Source organism: Notolabrus celidotus, chromosome 7, assembly GCF_009762535.1.
Source record: "Notolabrus celidotus isolate fNotCel1 chromosome 7, fNotCel1.pri, whole genome shotgun sequence".
NCBI lineage: Eukaryota > Metazoa > Chordata > Actinopteri > Labriformes > Labridae > Notolabrus > Notolabrus celidotus.
Genome location: NC_048278.1, coordinates 3,776,003 through 3,796,682, shown reverse-complemented (window position 1 = coordinate 3,796,682; position 20,680 = coordinate 3,776,003). Strand labels below are relative to the sequence as shown.

General features: G+C 41.1%; 1 protein-coding gene across 1 annotated transcript in view; it reads left to right on the top strand.

Annotated features, from left to right (window-relative positions):
• Positions 1 to 20,680, top strand: part of prkcaa (protein kinase C, alpha, a) — a 174,936-nt gene that overhangs the window by 141,792 nt on the left and 12,464 nt on the right. The window contains exons 14-16 of the mRNA XM_034688503.1: positions 460 to 540; positions 4,572 to 4,679; positions 11,145 to 11,285. Coding sequence (XP_034544394.1) covers positions 460 to 540; positions 4,572 to 4,679; positions 11,145 to 11,285 — 330 coding nt within the window. The remainder of the gene's footprint in view (positions 1 to 459; positions 541 to 4,571; positions 4,680 to 11,144; positions 11,286 to 20,680) is intronic.

The window sequence follows — 20,680 nt, the reverse complement described above, 5'->3', positions numbered from 1 at the left end:
ATCTTGTAACCTTTAACGTGTTGTTACGGGGCTTTGACCAATCAGAATCAAGCATTTAACACAGCTGGGTAGTAAGTAGAGTGTAATAGATGTACTGTGTTGGATTGAATGAGTCTAAATTAAACAGTAGGAGTGTATGGATGGTGGCAGAATGGAGGAGTATGATAAGTGATGGTTATTGTGATGAATGAATAATGTGCTGAAATATTTAAACAGTCTTCGCCTACAGCTGCATGTTTAATGTGCAGGACTGAAGGGATCATATGAATGTTGATGTTGCCTGTGCGTTGTGCTGCCTTTGTTAATATGATGTATTTTCTGCAGGGCTTCATGTGGACATTTAAATGAGCTGAAACAGCCTCATGTTTGATTTTTCCATAGAAAGAATAAACACTGTTGAACCTCAGGTCGGTCTCACTACTGTACCCTCTAAATCCACGTCTCTGTCTTCCTCCACAGATCATAGCATATCAGCCATACGGACGCTCTGTAGACTGGTGGGCATACGGAGTTCTGCTCTACGAAATGCTGGCAGGACAGGTAAGTCGTGTACTCACACACACACACACATACACACCTACCCACACACACACACCTACCCACACACACACACAGCTTCACCTCTTACATAATGACCTGTTATTGATCATGTAGTAAACAGAACAGAGGCACAAACATGAACTGCTTAGCTCCACATTATTCACACCGACCACTTATCTCACAGAGGCTCTGCTGTGACCTAAATGTACTCAGGTGTTACCTGCAAAGATATTCCCACCAGCACTCCACACTGACACACAAACACACTAAACATCACTCTATTTGGTGCGTCCTGTCACCCTCCTAAAATCTGGTCAGCTGAGAGCTTGTGTTTGACACGAATTTGGCAAATGAGGCGTTATGTGCCCCAAAATTCTAGTTACTAATTGAACTTGCATTACATTAATGAAGCATTGACTGAGATATCCAAAATAAAGTTACATTGTGAGGAGCCCATCCTGTGACATGTTTTAAAGTTGTATCCGTTGGGCTTTTGCACCTTTATTAATAGAGGAGAGGACAGTGGATAGTGTAGGAAACTGGGAGAGTGGGGGAATAAAATGCGGGAAGGGGCCACAGGCTGGAATGGAGCCCGGGCCGCCTGCTACATGGGCGCGCAAGTTCACCAGTAGGCCAAGTCCACACCCCATCCTGTGACATGTTGAGAAAAAAAACACAAAATAATAATTAGTGGGCACGAGATAAGTCATTTGCAACCCTAAATTATTATTATAATATCTGAGGATTATGTAAAATTTAGCTTTTAAGTTATGTGAGAGCAAGGGTGGAAAGTTCACTGCAAGATTATTAACAAGTAAGACTTCTAAGGTAAACAGACAAGAGACCTATCATGTAGCTATTACTATTCTACTCCTGCATGTCCTACAAATACAGGGGGTCTACACCAAAGTTTATACGTTTTGAAAGCAACTAAAGCAACAATGCATCGTCTCTGTATGGACATGATCAACAATTATTATTCCGTGGCCATGAGATAAATCAAGTCGTGGAAACGAATTACCATTTCGTGGCCAAGAATTAGTCATTTGTAGTCACAATTTACTTAACTTGTGGTCACGGATGATTATTTCATGGCCACAAATTAATAAACTGTGTCCACGAATTAGTCATTTGTAACCATGATTAACTTATCTTGTCGCCACGAATGGCTGAATCATGTCCATGGAACTATTTCATGGACACCAATAACTAAATCCTGTCCACAAATTATTAATTCATAGCAACGTTTTATTTATCTTGTGGCCACAAAATGACTAAATCGTTTACATAGATGACTATTTCATGGCCACCAATTAATAAATCCATTATGAATTAGTAATTTGTACCCCGACTTACTTATCTTGTGGCCACGAATGACTATTTTGTGGCCACCAATGTCTAAATCCTGTGCAAATTAGTAATTTTCAGCTGTAATTGGCTTATCTCGTGGCCATGAATTACTTAATCGTGTCCACAGATGACTACTTCTTAGTCACAAATTACTAAATCATGTCCATGAAATTAGTAATTCATAGCCACGTTTTACTTTTTTTGTGGCCAGTAATTTTTTCATCAGAGGGGCTCCTTAGCATTGTGGGTAAAGTAGACCGAATCTTTGAAAATACAAGCGCTGCATTCATTTTAAATTGTTTTATTTTCTTTAGTCAAACAATGAGATAGAAGGTCCTTTTTTGTAGAGCTGATATCAAGTAAGCACAAGAACACAATAAAGCCAACTCAGGCTCCATCACATTTCAGTTTGTGCTCCTGCAGAGTAAAACCTCTCATATTCATGCTCTGAATAACTCCCTAACATTCTCATGCTACCAGCGTCCTGTTTGGGAAACCCACTTCTTCAGTGCCTTTGTTTTTATTCCTGATGCAGCTCGATGTGCTGCCAGAGGACACGAGTCGATACTGCTGACAGTCCTCTTCAGCTGCTGAAGAAAAACTATCAATAATGTGTAGGCTGATAAAAAAAAGAGAGACTTTTATAATCCAAGACGAGGAGGACGTGAAGTGTGAACGCTGTCATAAGATAGTTTCTCACTTGAGAGGTTTTTTTCCATTGTATTTGAGGTTTTTTATTAGCTTAGCATCAGCCTGAAGCTAAAGAAGCTCTGTGTGGTGGTTACGTTAGAGTAGTTTGACCTTCTAACGGATAATCCGAGCATTACTTATTTATGCTGCAGTCAGGGTGGTCAGCACACACTGAAACACCTTCTAGTGGAAGTTATTGTGGAAAAAGGACACGTTAAATAAAGACAGAGCTCTGGAAACCATGTGGTCTTTGACAACATTGATGAAGTTGAAAGAATCTTCCATAAAAGCAGATTTTGAGCGGTTTTAATGAAACATGTTCAGCACTTAATGATTTATTAAGAAGGATATGACTTCGTATATCTCTGTAAGTGACCTCCATTTCAAAGGGCAATATTAAATGGAACTAACAAAACCCCACGTTGATGATCGGTGATGTGTTTCCTTCCCAAGTGAACTCGCAGCAAGTCTCAGCTGTTGAACACTTAACAAAAGTTGAAACCTCCTCAGATGTTCTCTGTCCTCGTCTCTCCCCGCTGTGTGTGAAATCAAGTAAAGAGGGCATGACGCAGAAAAAGGCTATCTCTACCCCAAGGGACCAGTGGAGTGGAAATGACAAATAATTCATTTTCTGGACTGTCAAAACACCCACATTATGGTTACTGATGATAACCACCCAGAGAGGAGGGGAAGAAGCTGGGTCATCCACTTCATTTGGCTCATAAGGGATCCTGTGAAACCTATTTCCTCATATTCTGCACCGCTCCCAGCAGATTTCTGTTTATTTGAAGGTTTTGTCTTTGACTTTTCTTCACACCAGATGCAAATAAAATCATTTTCTCACTTTATTCCTACATATTTCAACACACCAGAATGTCCTGTGTTTACTTGCTTAGTTCGTACGAATAACTTACTCCATTTGCGTGTACGCTACTACCAAAAGACAAGAGGCTGGATAAAATCATTTGGGCAGTAACTTCGTAGTTACACTGATAGCTGGAATCAAGTGACAGACAAATGTTTTCACAAGTTACTAAATAATCTGACCTCCTCACTCACTTCCTGTAAGCAAGCTCCATTTTTATTTCTGTTACGAAAAAGAACAGATGATGTCGTATGGTTCAGGATTTCCCAGATGAATGAACCTCAGCCAGTCCATTCTTTACATCACACGTCACCGGAGCATCTTAATTCTGATTGGCTATTGTGGCACGAATGTTATAGCACGAATGTTACAGCACGAAGGTTATGTTCCAGCACGAATGTTCCAGCACGAATGTTCCAGCACGAATGTTCCAGCACGAATGTTCCAGCACGAATGTTACAGCACGAATGTTACAGCACGAACGTTACAGCACAAATGTTTCAGCACGAACGTTACAGCACGAATGTTACAGCACGATTGTTACAGCACGAATGTTACAGCACGAATGTTTCAGCACGAATGTTTCAGCACGAATGTTACAGCACAAATGTTTCGGCACGAATGTTACAGCACGAACGTTACAGCACGAATGTTTCAGCACGAATGTTACAGCACGAACGTTACAGCACGAATGTTACAGCACGAATGTTTGCTGATGATACGTTTTTTTAACTCTCAAGTAGAGCATTGCACATGTTCCGAATTCGTGTCATCTTCTCGTATAACTTGCTGCCCAGTTTGGGTAATTTGCGTCAACAAGAACTTGCGTCATGTTTTTACATGAATTTATTCGTGATTGGTGTGAACTCAACGTTATTTTCACCAGGTTTCAAAGAAAACAAATTCATGCCCTCTATGTTCATTCGGTAGGAAAGACAGGTCGAGGGTAGATAGTCTAAAATAATATAATCAGTAGAGTACTCCTGCTGTGTCCCCTTGTTGCTACACATGACATTTCACTTTCAGTATTAGATTGTCAGATTCAAAGTTGCAGCTTATCCATTCACTGTGTGATGATGGATGAAACACCAACATCTCTCTCCATGTTCTGTGCTTCCTCCCTCAGCCTCCTTTCGATGGAGAGGATGAAGATGAGCTGTTTCAGTCCATAATGGAGCACAACGTGTCCTACCCCAAGTCCCTGTCCAAAGAAGCCGTCTCCATCTGTAAAGGGGTGAGTGGTTGTTTTTATCACCTATAAATGAAGGTTCTGTGGTTTGTGAAGTGTTCCTCCGACATGGAGAAGTTTTCCCACCATGTTTCAAGTGCCTGTAAATTCACATTTGGTTCTTTGTGTCTTTTACTCTCCTCACTGAAGCTGGAATAATTGAACCTCTTGTAAAAGCGCTACCAGCTCTTCTTACCTTTCTATCTTTAGGAGAGAAACTGTGAAGCCTGTGTCACTAAGCTTTTTATAGTTTGACACAACATGAGAGAAGTGTAGCTCCTCTTACTGTAAGAATGAAGTTCAGACTTTAGAGACACTGTCTGGAAACTCTGGACAAGTTTCCTCCTGTCGTCTCCCTGAGTCTGTTACATTATTAAACTCTGCAGGGAAACCTGAGTTCATCCTCTACAGTCCCTGTTACTGTGACTGTTGGTAACTACTGTAGCTCCACGAGCCTGGGTTTGAAAAGTTTTTCGCTGGCACCTTGTAGTTATTTTACGATGTTATGTTGTACGAGTTGAAAATATTTCAGAAGAAAAGTAGAAAAAACAACATACTTTTATGTAGGTATGAGAATGTTGATTTAAAGACTGGTAAGTAATGCTACAGATTCAGTGGGCGGTAAAAAAATTTGATTAATCGCAGGATTTTAATATTTAATCACAATCAATCACATTTTATTTGCATGTTTAAAATGATATTATTTTGCATTTCAAACAGTTAAACGATGCTAAGCTATTCCTACCAGTGTCTTGATTGGTGGCCTAGCGGTCTAAGCGTCCCACATATAGACAAAGTCCTCGTCACAGAGGTCCCCAGTTTGACTCCCTGCCGCGACAGTCTGCTGCACTGCATGTCTTCCCCCGCTCTCTGTTCCCCATGTTTCCCATCTCTCTTCAGCTGTCCTATCAAAAAAGCCCAAAATATAATTAAAAAAAATATATATATATTAATAATTTAATGAAATGTTGACTTTTGATTTATTATACTGTACTTTATTGATCCTTCATTGGGGGAACTTCTTTTGTTACAGCAGTTTAAAGAAAGAGACAGGGGAATACGTCAATATACATACAAAGTGAAAACAGAGGGGCGCTGGTGGCTGCATGCTGATATTAGACTGTTATCAGACTGTTGGCAGCAGAAAAGATGACGGAAGGATTATAAAACAAGCATTTACAAACCCTGAGAGGCTCACAGGAGGTAAAGAGAGGCACACATTTGTTTCTGTTTGTGTGTAAGGAATTTAATTTTGAGAGTAGTTGTTTTATTACTTTCCAGAGGCTGTGCAGATTTAACAAGCTGTGCAATAACATAATTAGTCTCCTTGTCCCCTCTTCACTTCCACTTTCTCTCCTCCTGTCTCTCCTTCTACTTCAGTTCGTAGCTGTGAACATGTCTGGTCCTGGCTCAAGCCTCTGTCTCCGCTCATGTTGCTTTTAATGGAAACATAGTGCTCGCCAGTAAAATAGAGAGGAGGCGGAGGAAGGAAATAATGGGCGTGCAGCCGAGGAGAAGAACTAAGAAGTGTATTCTCTATTTTTAGCATGTTTACTGTACAGTCCATCACATTGAAATAGGTCACAGGTGTAGGTGCACATCCATCAAGTTAATGGGATGTTACCCAAAGGCCGTCCGTTTGAGAGGTGTTGTAGCTCATCGTGATCACAGGGAGCGAAGAGAAGTGAGACAAATATGAGAACAAATGTGTTTCCACAGTAAACAGGAGAGAAAGTTTTCTGCTTTCTCCAGCAGATAAAAAGATAAGTGGAAGATGATGGTGTGTTTGTTTTACTGAATCAGTCCGTCTACCTGGACGACTCCCCGCTGATTCAGAGACCACATCTGGTTTCCCTTTACCTCTCCTCCATCTTTGTTCCTCCTGACTCCTCCTCTTCTCTCTCGCCCCGTCAAATCCGATGATTCGAGTTCTCTGCACAAACAGTAGGGTGACTTCCAACTCATGCACACTCTTATGAGCACATACAGTCGAGTCTTTCTCTGTGGTGGAGATGCAAAGATTGAAACAGCTCGCAGAGTGATCCGATCTTCAATGTGACACGCGCTCAGGTTAAAAAAAGGAGTTTGATTTGCAGGTTTGGAGTCAAGTCAGCGCGCTTCGAGGACATTTCAGTGTGATCTCTGTCGTTTTAATGGAGACAGGCAGGGAGGTGTCTGCTTTCACACAGTCACAGTCAGTCCTGTGAATCCACAGAAAGCTGAAAATGACTTTTCCTCTCTCATCAACAGCTGTTTGAAACTTGAGCATCAAAGGATCTCAATGCAGACGCTGGCTTTCAAAAGTCTCACAGGTTGAATCTCAGCACTGACACAAGTAGAGGGTTTGGGGTTATTTTATTTTGTCATATTTCTTTAATCATTTTTCATATTAAACAGAACATATTTAGCACAGTGCAAGTAAAGCTGCAGACTTTCTCTGACTCCTTCCTGCAGAGACATAAAATGTAACTTTATATGAGAAGAGTAAGACACAAAGTTCCTCATCATGTAGTTTTATATGATTTTAAGATGTTGTTTGGTAAATAAAACAGATGTTCAAGCTCCTCCCTGCTCTATCAGAGGAAGCGTATTAGGTACGCTCAATGCATTATTTCATACGGCCAAATTCCACCGGATCAGTCTCCGATCTGTCACAGCACCGGATCTGATAGGTTTCTATTCTAGTCAATGTTAACTTCCACTGGATCCGCTTTGTTGCGTTCCGGCTGCGTCTCTGATCCACTGGTCGGAACCCTCCGGATCAGATACGCAAGACTTCTATTTTAGCCGGATGCCAGAGCACAACGCATCAATCTCAACAGAACAGATGGAGCGGGACAGGAAGTCAGGTTTCACCAAAACAAAATGAAAACATCCGGTTAATTTTCAGAATAAAACACTCTGTGTTATCACCAGATCGTATTTCACTTAACTACAACAACAAACCAAAGTCATGATGAGCGGAGCCAGGCCTGGAGTCAACAGGTCAGAGGTTTTCAGAGGACCAGAAAGACAACATGGACGAGGAGAGGAGGAGGAGAATCCTTGATTCAGTGATTACTGCAGGGAAACCTTGATCACATGACTCCAGCTGTCCAGGGTCCTGCTCCATGCTGCAAAACAGCTCCTGATTGAAAGAATATGGCATTTTTATTTCAGACTTCACCGCATCCAATGTGTAAACGCTGACAGTCCTAATGTTTAGATATACACATGTAATTTAGAGTAAACACAACCTGTACTGTAATGCAATAAATCTGCTGAAGCCTCTCCGTGTTTGTATCAGAGGAAACAGAGAGCAGGGTAGCAGGACTTGGCAGCAGGAGTTATTGACAGCTTGAGTTTATTTATGGCTGTCCACATTTGTTGCTTCTCGTTACAGAAAGTTACAGAAAAGATGGAACATTTTGTAAAGTTAAAAATCAGCTGCCAGTCTGCCCCCAGAAAAACCAAGCTGTCAGAAAACACAAGTTCACTGCGGAGTGTGTGCACATTTTCCACACAGACACCAGAGTTAGATTTCTTCAAGCTTAGTAAACTGAACCCGACTGACAGCCTGCTTTAATGTCCGTGATCCTGCCTTCGGTCAGAGGCTGTACTCTGAAAGCGTAGCACCCTCTCTTTGTTCTGTGTGAGAATAATAAAACACACCAAGCGTGAAAGCTAAACATGTAATTCAGAAGATCAGGAGATGTGAAGGTGTGCATCACAGATTAGGGATTTAAATGGAGGTGTTGCAGCGTTACGTGCATGTGCATTTCTGTATTTAATGCGTGTTTGTGCTTTAACTTTGGCATACCACTAATAAAATATACCCTGCACACGGTATGCCAGGCTGTCAGCCTATTTAAGCATTTTAAGCAGCTCAGTCATACGAAGCATCTCCATTTCAGATTCCAGAGTATGAATAAGTTATCAAGTCCTTGGACTGACGACAATGAAACCCACCAGGCTCTCTGTCCATCCCTCTCTTCTTTTGCAATTCAATAAGCCAATCAAAAATCTCTGCCCGAGGTAGGAGCGATGCTGCAGAATATTTATTCAAACAGTATAATAGAGGCAATTCCATAAATGTAGTTAAAAAAAAGGAGACGTTCTGTGGTCACGTATGTGTGATATGCCCCGGGGTCTACGGGAAACCGAGACACACCGTGATGTGAGCGCCACTCTCTCCACTCCCAAGAAAAGCAGCAAAGCAGCAGTTTTAATAATGTCTGCACGTGTGCAAGTATTTACGGTGAATCATTGTACAATCTGTTTACAAGATTACAATCCAGTAATCCATCAAAATCTGATCCAGATATCTAATACACTCACAAAAGCAGGCCTACACTATTCTCAAAGAACAAGGATTCAGATACAGAGTCTGACACTGGTCTGTTGGAAGTGGAAGGATAAGATGCAGGCTGCAGAAGCTAAGATCTTAAACCGGTGAAGTCCAATCCAAGTTTGAACTGACCAATCAGAGGCCAATCCTGCATCAGCACCTGATTCACTGTCACCAACTTACATAGAAGCTACATTTCAGTCCTCTAAGTTGCATCCTCCACTTGCGTCCTTTCTTTGTGTCTTAGTCCGTCCCACCAGAGATGCAAAGAAATGGAGAGAGGGAAAAAAGGAACAAGGAAATACTTTTTAAGAAAGATGAGATGTCCTTTCCTCTTGATCGTCACGTGAAGCAACGTCTTTTTGTGACGATGACGGCGTCAGCTATTTACACAGATATCCTACTTTTATGTTGTCTCAGGAATTCGGGGAAACAGAAATCATCCAACAATTTTCAAACCCGACGCTCACGAATGAGCAGTCCGTATAAATCTGACGCTAACTGCTAACAGACTCCTACTCCTGACATGTCTGAGGGTCCAAAGACTTCAATGAAAGCTGCTCTCATATCCTTGGTTATCGCTCCTCAGATTTCACTCCTCTCTCCTCGGTCCTTTCACCTCTGAGCTTCAATAAGGCCCATGGGACGCTACTCAAAAAGCCAGGTCTGTAACTAGGACTGAAGACAGAGGAGATGTAATTTTAGAGAACTGACAACAGGAACAATTCACTAAATGTATAAGAACCCAGATTCTCTCTTTGACATTAAAACCAAAGAGGCCTATTTCTTATCTCCTCTAGACCAGTGTTTTTCAACCTTTTTTGAGCTAAGGCACATTTCTGCATTAAAAAAATCCTGAGTCACACCACCAACCAAATTTTTTTTTAAAATGACACATTAAGTCATTCAATATATGAATCTATTTATCTGAGAGATGGACTTTGGCTACTTCTTTAACTGTGTCAGGGCGAAGCATCTTATTTAGAATGGCTTTTGCAGGTAGTATTAATGTCTCTGCCACAGTGTGTGGATTTTTGATTTTGCTATGAGTTCAGCTACTAAGCAGCTAGCTTTGAGAGCTCTCGCAGACACCGTTGTAGTTTTTTCTCATAAAAGTTGCCTTTTCAACCACCCATATCACGCTCTTCATCCAGGTTAGAATTTATCCAGGGCCATGTTTGGAGTTTTTATTTTTCCTTTTTGTCTTAAATTAACAAGGTCATTAGTGTGCTTTATTGACACCCAGTGGGTGGGTAGCGCAGGTCAGTACATGAACAAGTATTTACTCCGCCAGTCACTACACTGCAGGCACAGACGCACTCCAAGGCAAATTATTTGCAGTATATGAATAATACCTTTTGGAAATAATTAAGTGAAATTGGTTAATGTCCCATGGCACACCTTACGATCTGTCATGGCACACTAGTGTGCCACGGCACAGTGGTTGAAAATCATTGCTCTAGACCAAGTCTTGTTTTAATGCAATGATTAACACTGCAAAGGCTTTCCAATCATCATTCCATTACTCCTGAATGACCTGACTGGATGTTCTTAAATCACATCAGCATCAGGACTCAAGCCATATGAATTATCTGCTCTAGCTTTGAGTTTCAGGGCTCCTCAGGTCCTCCAAACTACACGCTGTACCCTCCTCTTGTGTGCAGTGTGATTGGAAGTTTCAGCAGAATAAGCAGAGAGAGGGAGAGGCAAAAAAACAAAACAAAAAACAAGAATTATATCACTCTTCACTAGACCCATCTGTTTGACTGTCACTCAGTGACCTAGAAAGGAAAGAAACACATGACGAAACAGATCACAGAAGAGAGAGAAAACAGACGGAGTGAGAGTTTTTAATTATGCAGTATGACTGACCACTTCAGGAGAAACAGAAATGACAAATGTTGATGCTTTTTGTGTTTTTGCAATCGAGAAACAAAAAAATACAAAACTGCACACAGAGAACAGTGTTGTGCTTCTTCTTAACATTATATAAGAAGATAAAACTGTGTGAATTATGAATTCCTGTCTTAAAACGCTCATCATTATTGAGAACTTAAAATCCTTCTCTGTATCAGATGACTCACCGCAGTGATTCAGAATGACTGTACACTAAATAACCTCTCTCTGTGTCTTTCTCTGAGCAGCTGATGACCAAACACCCGTCCAAGCGTCTGGGCTGTGGCTCCGAGGGAGAGCGGGACATCAGGGAACACGCCTTCTTCAGACGCATTGACTGGGAACGCCTGGAGAACAGAGAGATCCAGCCGCCATTCAAACCTAAAGTGGTAAGAGATGTTGCTTCTACACTTTGCTCCTCACCACCTCAGGTTTTAATTTCACTACATAAGATTATCATGATTGCACTCAGTGTGATAACAAGGTTGAGCTGAGTGAAATAAGGCCACATTGCAAATTACACTTGTCTCGATGTCCTATCCTTAAATTGATGGTCCTGCTGAGGTTGTTTTATTTCATCTCTCCTAATCCCATCTTTTATATTGATAAATCCACTTGTACAAAAATTACAGCTATCATCTGACATGGATATAAGCCTTTAGATACAATGGACGGCCTTTTGGGCTTTTCAAGTTCGCAACACAGCATCCATGCCAGACTTCTTTTTGCATGTGCTGCAGCGTTTACAGTCCAATTAGAATCCCACGAAGCAAAGGTGTTCAGATCAAAGCAGATCCACTACAGAGTCCTGTCTGTTTTTAATGCAGTGACTTCCACTACAGAGGCATGTCTGTTTTTAATGCAGTGACTTCCACTACAGAGTCATGTCTGTTTTTAATGCAGTGACTTCCACTACAGAGTCATGTCTGTTTATAATGCAGTGACTTCCACTACAGAGTCCTGTCTGTTTTTAATGCAGTGACTTCCACTACAGTCATGTCTGTTTTTAATGCAGTGACTTCCACTACAGAGTCATGTCTGTTTTTAATGCAGTGATTTCCACTACAGTCCTGTCTGTTTTTAATGCAGTGACTTCCACTACAGAGTCATGTCTGTTTTAAATGCAGTGACTTCCACTACAGTCATGTCTGTTTTTAATGCAGTGACTTCCACTACAGAGTCATGTCTGTTTTTAATGCAGTGACTTCCACTACAGAGTCATGTCTGTTTATAATGCAGTGACTTCCACTACAGAGTCCTGTCTGTTTTTAATGCAGTGACTTCCACTACAGTGATGTCTGTTTTTAATGCAGTGACTTCCACTACAGAGTCATGTCTGTTTTTAATGCAGTGATTTCCACTACAGTCCTGTCTGTTTTTAATGCAGTGACTTCCACTACAGAGTCATGTCTGTTTTAAATGCAGTGACTTCCACTACAGTCATGTCTGTTTTTAATGCAGTGACTTCCACTACAGAGTCATGTCTGTTTTTAATGCAGTGACTTCCACTACAGAGTCATGTCTGTTTTTAATGCAGTGACTTCCACTACAGAGTCATGTCTGTTTTTAATGCAGTGACTTCAACTACAGAGTCATGTCTGTTTTTTAATGCAGTGACTTCCACTACAGAGTCATGTCTGTTTATAATGCAGTGACTTCCACTACAGAGTCCTGTCTGTTTTTAATGCAGTGACTTCCACTACAGAGTCCTGTCTGTTTTTAATGCAGTGACTTCCACTACAGAGTCCTGTCTGTTTTTAATGCAGTGACTTCCACTACAGAGTCATGTCTGTTTTTAATGCAGTGACTTCCACTACAGAGTCCTGTCTGTTTTAAATGCAGTGATTTCCACTACAGAGCCATGTCTGTTTTAAATGCAGTGATTTCCACTACAGAGTCATGTCTGTTTTAATGCAGTGACTTCCACTACAGAGTCATGTCTGTTTTTAATGCAATGACTTCCACTACAGAGTCATGTCTGTTAAAAAAAATAAATAAAATGTTCAACTTTCTGAAGTGATCACATCCAAACAAACAAGTACAACTGTGCCCATCACTGCAAAACAGATTTCTCATGGCAAGACATTTTTTGTCCCTCTTGATCCCCTCGGGAAGCTTGTGTTCTCGACCGTTTGTTTTCTACCTCAGCCTTTCGGTCTGGTTTGTCCGGGGAAGTTATGAAGCTAAGGTCACGACTAAGTGGCCTTAAAACTTTCTTTATTTCTTCTGAGTGAATGAAAGAAATTGAGAAGATGTTGAGTCACCCTTAAAGTGAAATACAAGGCATGGACTTATATTCTCAGAACGTAACATTTGTGCATACTGTCTGTTTCTTTTATATGCATTTTTAAATGTATTCTGTTCCAATGAAACCAAACAAAGATGCAGAAAGTAGAAATCTGAACAGAATCTGCATTTAACAGTTGTGTAAACGTTTTCACGTCTGTCATGATGCTTTAATAATCTATCCATCATCAGCTGATTTGCAGATTTTTTTTTTGAGTTTAGAGTTGAACTTGGGTAACATCTGAGAGGAGTTCAGAACAGGGCATGCAACAGAGATGATATTGTCGGCAGTAATGTTGTGCGTCCATTGAAACAGCATTTAAAACCACGACACTACAACACAACGCCCACAGGACTTTTAAAAGATTCATCTTCATTAATAATTTTACCAAGACATTAAAGATTAATGAAAGGTAAAGCTTCTTGTGTAAGAAGAAGATAAAAGACATGATAGTTGTCTCGCTGTTAGTTTGTATGTGTAGTGCAGTCAGTGAGTCCAGAGGCGTGTTACTCAAAGCCTTACGAACAGAAGTTTTTTAAAAATACACTGATATTTCTATGATTTAGTTCAATCCTTCAGTAAATACTTCAGTTTTTTTACTTTTTTAAGCCTCTGCCTCTTCATCAAGGAAGAATAAAGAAAACTGCTGTTAGTTTTCAGTTGACGACACGTAAGATGTAGGTGGTTAAACAACATATCACAGTGACTCGCTTTAAAGAGTTAGTGTCTTTTTCATATTTTAAACACAAATATTTAGTGTTAAAATGTTGGATACTAAATGTGGATAAAGTTTCATATTGTGAGGTAAACGTGTTGGAGTACGAGACCGCAGGCTGCTCTAAACGCCTTGTTCACAAAGTCACACGAGATTTGAGCGAGATCACAACGAGACTTGTGACCTAAAGTTGTGACATCACCAGTTGAATCTCCTTAAAAGGGCATATTCGTCATTTTAAAAAGAGAATAGTTGTTTTGGAAATTGCCTGCTATATCCTCCCTTCGAGTGTAGCATGCAGGTAGTATGTCTGTTCTGTTAGATCTGTTTTGCGGGATGCTGAGTCAGGCTTTACGGTTTTTGGTTTTGGAAAGCGAACGTAAACAACGACCTCTGTAGCATCCACGTATAGCTTTAGCAAAGTTAATAATTGGTATATATGGAATTCATAATTTTAACAGAAATGAGCAGTTATCTGTGAGATAGGTATTCTCTCTGAAACGACTTGAAGTAGCACAACAAGTTGTTTTTTTTCACATTACTTCACTGTAAAGGTAACAGACGCAGTAGGGGGTGGTAATGCACCTAAAAGCTGAGTCCACTAGCCGTAGATGGAGAAAAAAGTGCATTGTGGGAAACAGTATGTGAGTGAGACTGGTCCGCTGCATACTGACGTTTTTTTCCGAATCAGTGCGACTTTCGGGTGTTTTTGGCGTATGACGAATTTCCCTTTGTTTACATACTTCATAATACATTTTGGACGAATCAATACAGACTGCTAGTATTGTAGGCAGTTTTGAAAATCAGCCAATCACAACACTGTTGCCTGGCATTCCGGAATGCTGGGTTCTAGAATGCTGTGGGGTCTTAAAGAGACAGTAGCTGAAGTGAAGCGATGCTGACAGAGGGGCTAAAGTGAGGGGTTCAAAGACACTGATCTGAGAGGAGTTATGAGTGTTTGAGCTGTAAATCAGTGTTAATTTCATTAAGGAGAATTATGACGATAAATGTTCATCAAGGACTCATTTTTTTAGATAAAGAGACTATGACGAGCTAAAGTGCTTCACTGATAATAAATACTCTGACAAACGTAATGATTTGATTTTGTTAACAAGATGATGGAGAGACGAAAACATTAGTGACTGATCGTCGGACATTAAGAATCCATGTTTCCCCCGCTGTGCGTCTTTAAAGATAAAGTGATGACTTCCTGTGTCAGGCTGAGTTATTATCTGAGGGGCTCAGTCTCTACCTGCAGCAGGTGTGCTTTATGAACCAGCTCTCCTCACCTCCATGCATCTGTCTCATCTTCATTAAAGATTTTTACCCCCGGCGTGCGTTAGTGACAAAGACACAACCGGGGGACGTCTGTTTAATATTTGATGTTTGACTTTTTCACTCTAAAAAGCTCCTAATCTACAGCTTGATTTAATCCAGTTTGGTGAAACATCAGACACATTTAGTAAGTTTGGATCAACTCCTAGTCATCAAAGATGCAGATGCATTTCAGAGTGCCGTGAACTGACTGTCCAGTGCGCCGGTCACTGCAGGTACATTCAGGGACCGTCATAAATGTGCAATACAGCCCTTTCATGGCTTTTATCTGTGAATCAAGAGAATCAAAATACAGTCAGGGGGCCAGGCTGCACTTCAGATATTACACAAGCAAAAGTGTTAAGAGTGAAATGTGGAAGATTTTAACACTTAGTATAACCCATATACTGAATTCTGATGGACAACATGAATTATTTAAAGAGAGAAAATGTTTTGGCAAAAACCAAAGAATACACTGTGACTAAAACTAACAGGCATTTTCTTCTAAAGGCAAAGACTAAGACTCAATCTAAAATAGCTGCCAAAATGAACACTGCTGTAAATCACATAAAGGTGCTACAGAGCTGTTAGAGGGACGATATAAAGCCTGAAACATGAGCTTAATTCTGCTCTAATGTAATGTTCAATATTTCAACAGGTGTATACCATAAGTGAACCATTTTCTGTCGTTACACACACCCTGATCAAGACATAAAAGTTGCATTCAGTGCTCTAAAACCATTTGATTTATACATGCTGTTGTTGCCCTGAGTGCCTGTCATAATACAGCACAGCACATACTTAGTGCATGTGTGTGGAGATGCTGATGTAACGTACTGACTGCTGAATGAAGAGAAGGTAAGAAACAAGAAACACAATAAACAACATGTGATCGTTTTTAGTGACTCCACACTGACAGCGAGTAAGAGGAACTGTAAAAGCATCATAATGTTTGAGGATTTTACACAAAGAGACAGAATCAAGACATTAATGTCGACCAGAGTCTGATGTGAGGTGTAATACCTCCTCCCTGACATGACTCCTCTGTGGGGGGAAAACATACCTCCAGGCTTCGGCTACTTATAGCATGTGTTTTATGGGCCGTTAGTAATTTCCCAGCCTCTCATAGTGATGTATAATTAATGTAACCTTCATTTATCATGAGCATGTAGCTCACATTAAGCTGCTCAGGAGGGAGTAGTTTGGGAATCCTCTGGGATTGCATGCGATCATGTAGCGCTGCGTCTCTCCACCACCTCCACCCTCAGTCGAATGCATGTCTTTAAAAATTCACACACACACTCACACAGAGCTCATGTAATTTAAAAACAGAAGATGTGTGTGTGCGTTTGTGTGAGAGTGTGTGTCCCTTACAGTTTAAATATTGTAGTTCTCTTCTGTGTCACCCCTCAAGGGCTCCAGTTCCTCTGATAAGGTGAATCCTGACCTCTTTGTCTGTGTAGTCTCCCGCTGAGTGGGTGTCCTGGAAATGCTGTGTGTGCTTTGTATGTGTGTGTGCGTGTGAGTTAATGTATGTGTGTGGGAAGGTTTAAGCCAAGATGAAGAACAACCAAGGTTGAGAAAAGCAGGGGAGGAAGATTTCTTTGCATGTACGCCTCATCTCCGTGTCTATTTGCTGCTCGTGTGTGTAGGGGGGAGTCGATAACCGGAGAGAGAGAGGAAAGCGTCTGTGCTCGTTTATCTGTTCAGGCTGGAGATGCAGGGAGGTGGATGCATGCAGACGTGCATGTCCTCTGCACGGTGCATGCATGCATGTGTCTGGGTGTGGATGCAGAGTGGAGGTGAAAGATAAGAGAGGTGTGAAGAGAGGAAAAAACAGTGTTGAATGCTACCTGTGACCACCATCGCTTAAACCAGTGGTTCTCAACCTTGGGGTCCCGACCCTCACGGTCAGTTTTATCACACTGGCTGCCTGTCTTCATTCATTTGACCCAAATTAAGCCCATACACCAACACTGACTATGTTATCTGTATGAGAATGGCTAAGAACCACTGGTTTAATATAACTATCCAATACCTCCATCTCGCCCTGGTATGTAACACGATGACTTTCAGAGTCCATTTCCACATCATCACTTACCTCCCTCTCACCCCTCACTAGAATCTAACCCAGCATCATAAATCCACTTCTCTTCCTCCGCCCCATCCTCGCTCAGTCTCACTTCATCCGACTGTGAAAGCTACAGAAATGCAATCATGACACCAGCTGCACCTAGCTGAGAGAATCAGAGCCTCTGCATCGATTTAACGGGCTCCAGGAGTCACAGTCTTTGTGGTAGAATGAGTGTCAGGGCAGCTTATGTCATGTTCTGAATGAGAGCTGGATCCTGACCAGCTGGAGTGTTTCAGTAACCTCCTTTGAACTGAACTGAACACCTACAGAGACGTTTCTGTGAAACTGACAGTTCATGATAAGAGGTGTGTGTGTTCAGATAACTAGATGCTCAAATGTTCTCACCCCTTCTAGTTGCCTCCAGAATTTCTTGTTGGTTACATAAAGAATTCTCATTTATATCCCAGGAGGCCTGATATGTCGGGCATATGTTGTGTCAAAGCTGTGGTGCAGCCTCGCTCCACTAGCTGAGGCTGTTTCTTCAGTTATACCACTTTTCAACCAACGTAAAGCGGGTTGTATTTCCGGGCTGGGCGAGCCAACGCGGCACCGTTTGTTTTTGCGACTGCTCGAACCCGTGGAAGAGGCACGTCATGACGTCAGATTTACGTGACCGCTTTTCCCATCAGCGCTTGGGCGAACTTTACCTCACAACAACAACGATGGTGGACAACCGCAGCTTGTCTCCTCCTCCGACCGCTGCTTCGCCTTTGAACCCATTAGTCTGTTTTATTTTTTGGCTGCAGGACAATGGCGGAAACACGTTTGGTTTGTGATTTTGATCATGACAACCCTGCCCCTCGTCCCTGGCGTAAGCTGTTTGCGATTCTAGACCAGCAAAGAGTTGAAGCCGCTCTGGAACCCGTTTTTCCCGGCTCGGTCAAAAAGGCGTATCCAAGTGGAGGGGAAGACCCACCTACCTCTCTTGCTCAACAGCCGTATGATTCAACCAAGCTGCCGCTTAATCATGTACATTGAAATTCGACTTTCATTGAGTTATCTTTCTAGCTAATGTCTGAGCCAAAGTGCTACAAGTGCTGCACTGTGGACTACAGAAATACCACAATAGAAATATCTCCAGTTCTCAAGTTATATCTGAAAGCCCATACAGCATATTTCATAAGTAGTCAATCAATCAATCTTTATTCATAAAGCGCCAAATCCCAACACTAGTTCTCCTCAGACTCTTTCCAAACAGAGCAGGTCTAGACTGTACTCTATGTTCTATTATTAACAAAGACCCAACATCAAGACAGGATCAGATCCAGTCCCATCTTACAGACAGGACTCAGTCTGATCTCATCTTAAAGAGCAGAGCACTTTGCAGCATTTAGCAAGTTACAGTGGCAAGGACAAACTTCCTTTAACAGGCAGAAACCTCCAGCAGGACCAGACTCATGTTAGACACACATCTGCTGAGACTGTGTTGGAGAGAGGGATAGAGGGAGATGAAGAGAGAGAGATGATAGTGGAGAGACAGATAGTAGTAGTTGTAACACATGGAGTCTGGCTCGTGCACAGCAGCAGAGATCCAGAGGAACCTACGAGACAAGGGAGCTCAGGCAGAGAGGAGAGAGAGGGAGATACAGGATCCCAGAGTGTCAGTTCCCTCGGCAGTCTAAGCAATTTTCGAGATTATTTTATGGACACCTCATTGTGCATTATCTACATCTGTTACCCTGCTGCGTTGTGGCCCTGTGCACCCGTCTCCTGCAGGTAAATAAAATAATCCACACACTGACTCAGGTTAGTTTGTCAGCTGACGGAGGGAGCAGGGAATGATGGGAAAAGTAGGTCGAGGAAGAAGCTGCTGATTAATGGTGATGGTAGCATTGAATGAAGGAAGGGAGAGAACGAGTGGGAGGAATTAGTCACTGAACAGAAGTCCTGCAACAGGGTTGAAGGGAGGGTTGTGGATGCCTGATGGGATACGAGGACTCACACACAAGTAAACACACGCACACTCGTGCACACATAGTATGATGGCGACACAGACGAGTTGTGACTCACTGTATCTGTATAAAACGAGAGGCAGAGTCTGACTGAGCGTGCCCGTCTTTCCTCTCCTTGCCTGCAGGACTTCAGACGTAGACTTTTTTAGGATGTTTATGTTTTTATTTTCTCAGTTTAATTATTTTTTCTTAATTTGGTGTCAAAACAATTAGTGTTTTTTGTCACATCTCATAAAACCTCAACACGTGCATAGGGGGCGTGTGTTTGGGATTATGTATTTAGCAGTGAATTTAAAATAGCTTTGAGGTTTGTTTACAAAGACACATTTATTAGCAAGAAGCATCCTGGTATGAGGACAAATAAAAAGAGTGTATTTTGGTTTTTCGATTTAAAGGTTATGTTGTCTTTTTATTACGTAAGTTTGTAACCTATAAATTCAACAGTACATCACAGGGGTTCCCAAACTTTTCAGCCCGCGACCCCCAAAACAAAGGTGCCAAAGTCTTGTGTCCCTCAAAGTGATTCAATGTGGCTTCATTTAGCTGGTCTGCAGAAAATGACCAGAGGTGGGTAGAGTAAACCGAAACAGTACTCAAGTAAAAGTACTGTTACTTTCTAATGATGTTACTCAAGTAGAAGTAAGAGTACTCATAGAAATAAGTACTTGAGTAAGAGTAAATAAGTACCTAAAAAAAAACTACTCAAGTAATGAGTAACTTGTGAGTAGTATCATATATAAAATTGTACTGTATTGGAAATGCTAATAACAATGTGAAGTGCTCACTGCCTTTAATAAAGTGACATAAATAGGAAAATGCCAAAATGAATGCTGTTAGGCATGGTTTACTTTCAAACATTAAAGAAAGAGAAGCTGCAATGTGCACAAACTAATGTACCCACTTTCATTTTTTAAAACAAGCTAGAACTTCAAACTGTCTAAGATGTCATCAGAACTCCAGAACATTAATACTCCAACATTACAATAAAAAATATATCTATGCCTTCCAAACTTTCTTTTTTAACCTTTAACTTATTTTCAGTACATCTTACTTAAAAACATAACTTGAAAATACTATAACAACTTGGTTGTGTTTAAAAAGGCCATGAACTCAGTCCTGAAGAATCTCTCTGAGGTGACTGTTGGGCTTCAGAAGCAGCTGTTTTTATTAGCATGCTACCTTACTGTTCTTATAAGTTACTTTAGATTACTTTCCAACATTTCTAACATGCTTTTAAGATTTTATGTTAACCAGTATGATCCTAAGCTTACCTAACTGTACCTCACCATGACATGCTTTTAAGATTTAATATTAACTAGTATGATCCTTAGCTTACCTAACTGATAACTAACTATAACATGCTTTTAAGATTTAATGTTAAC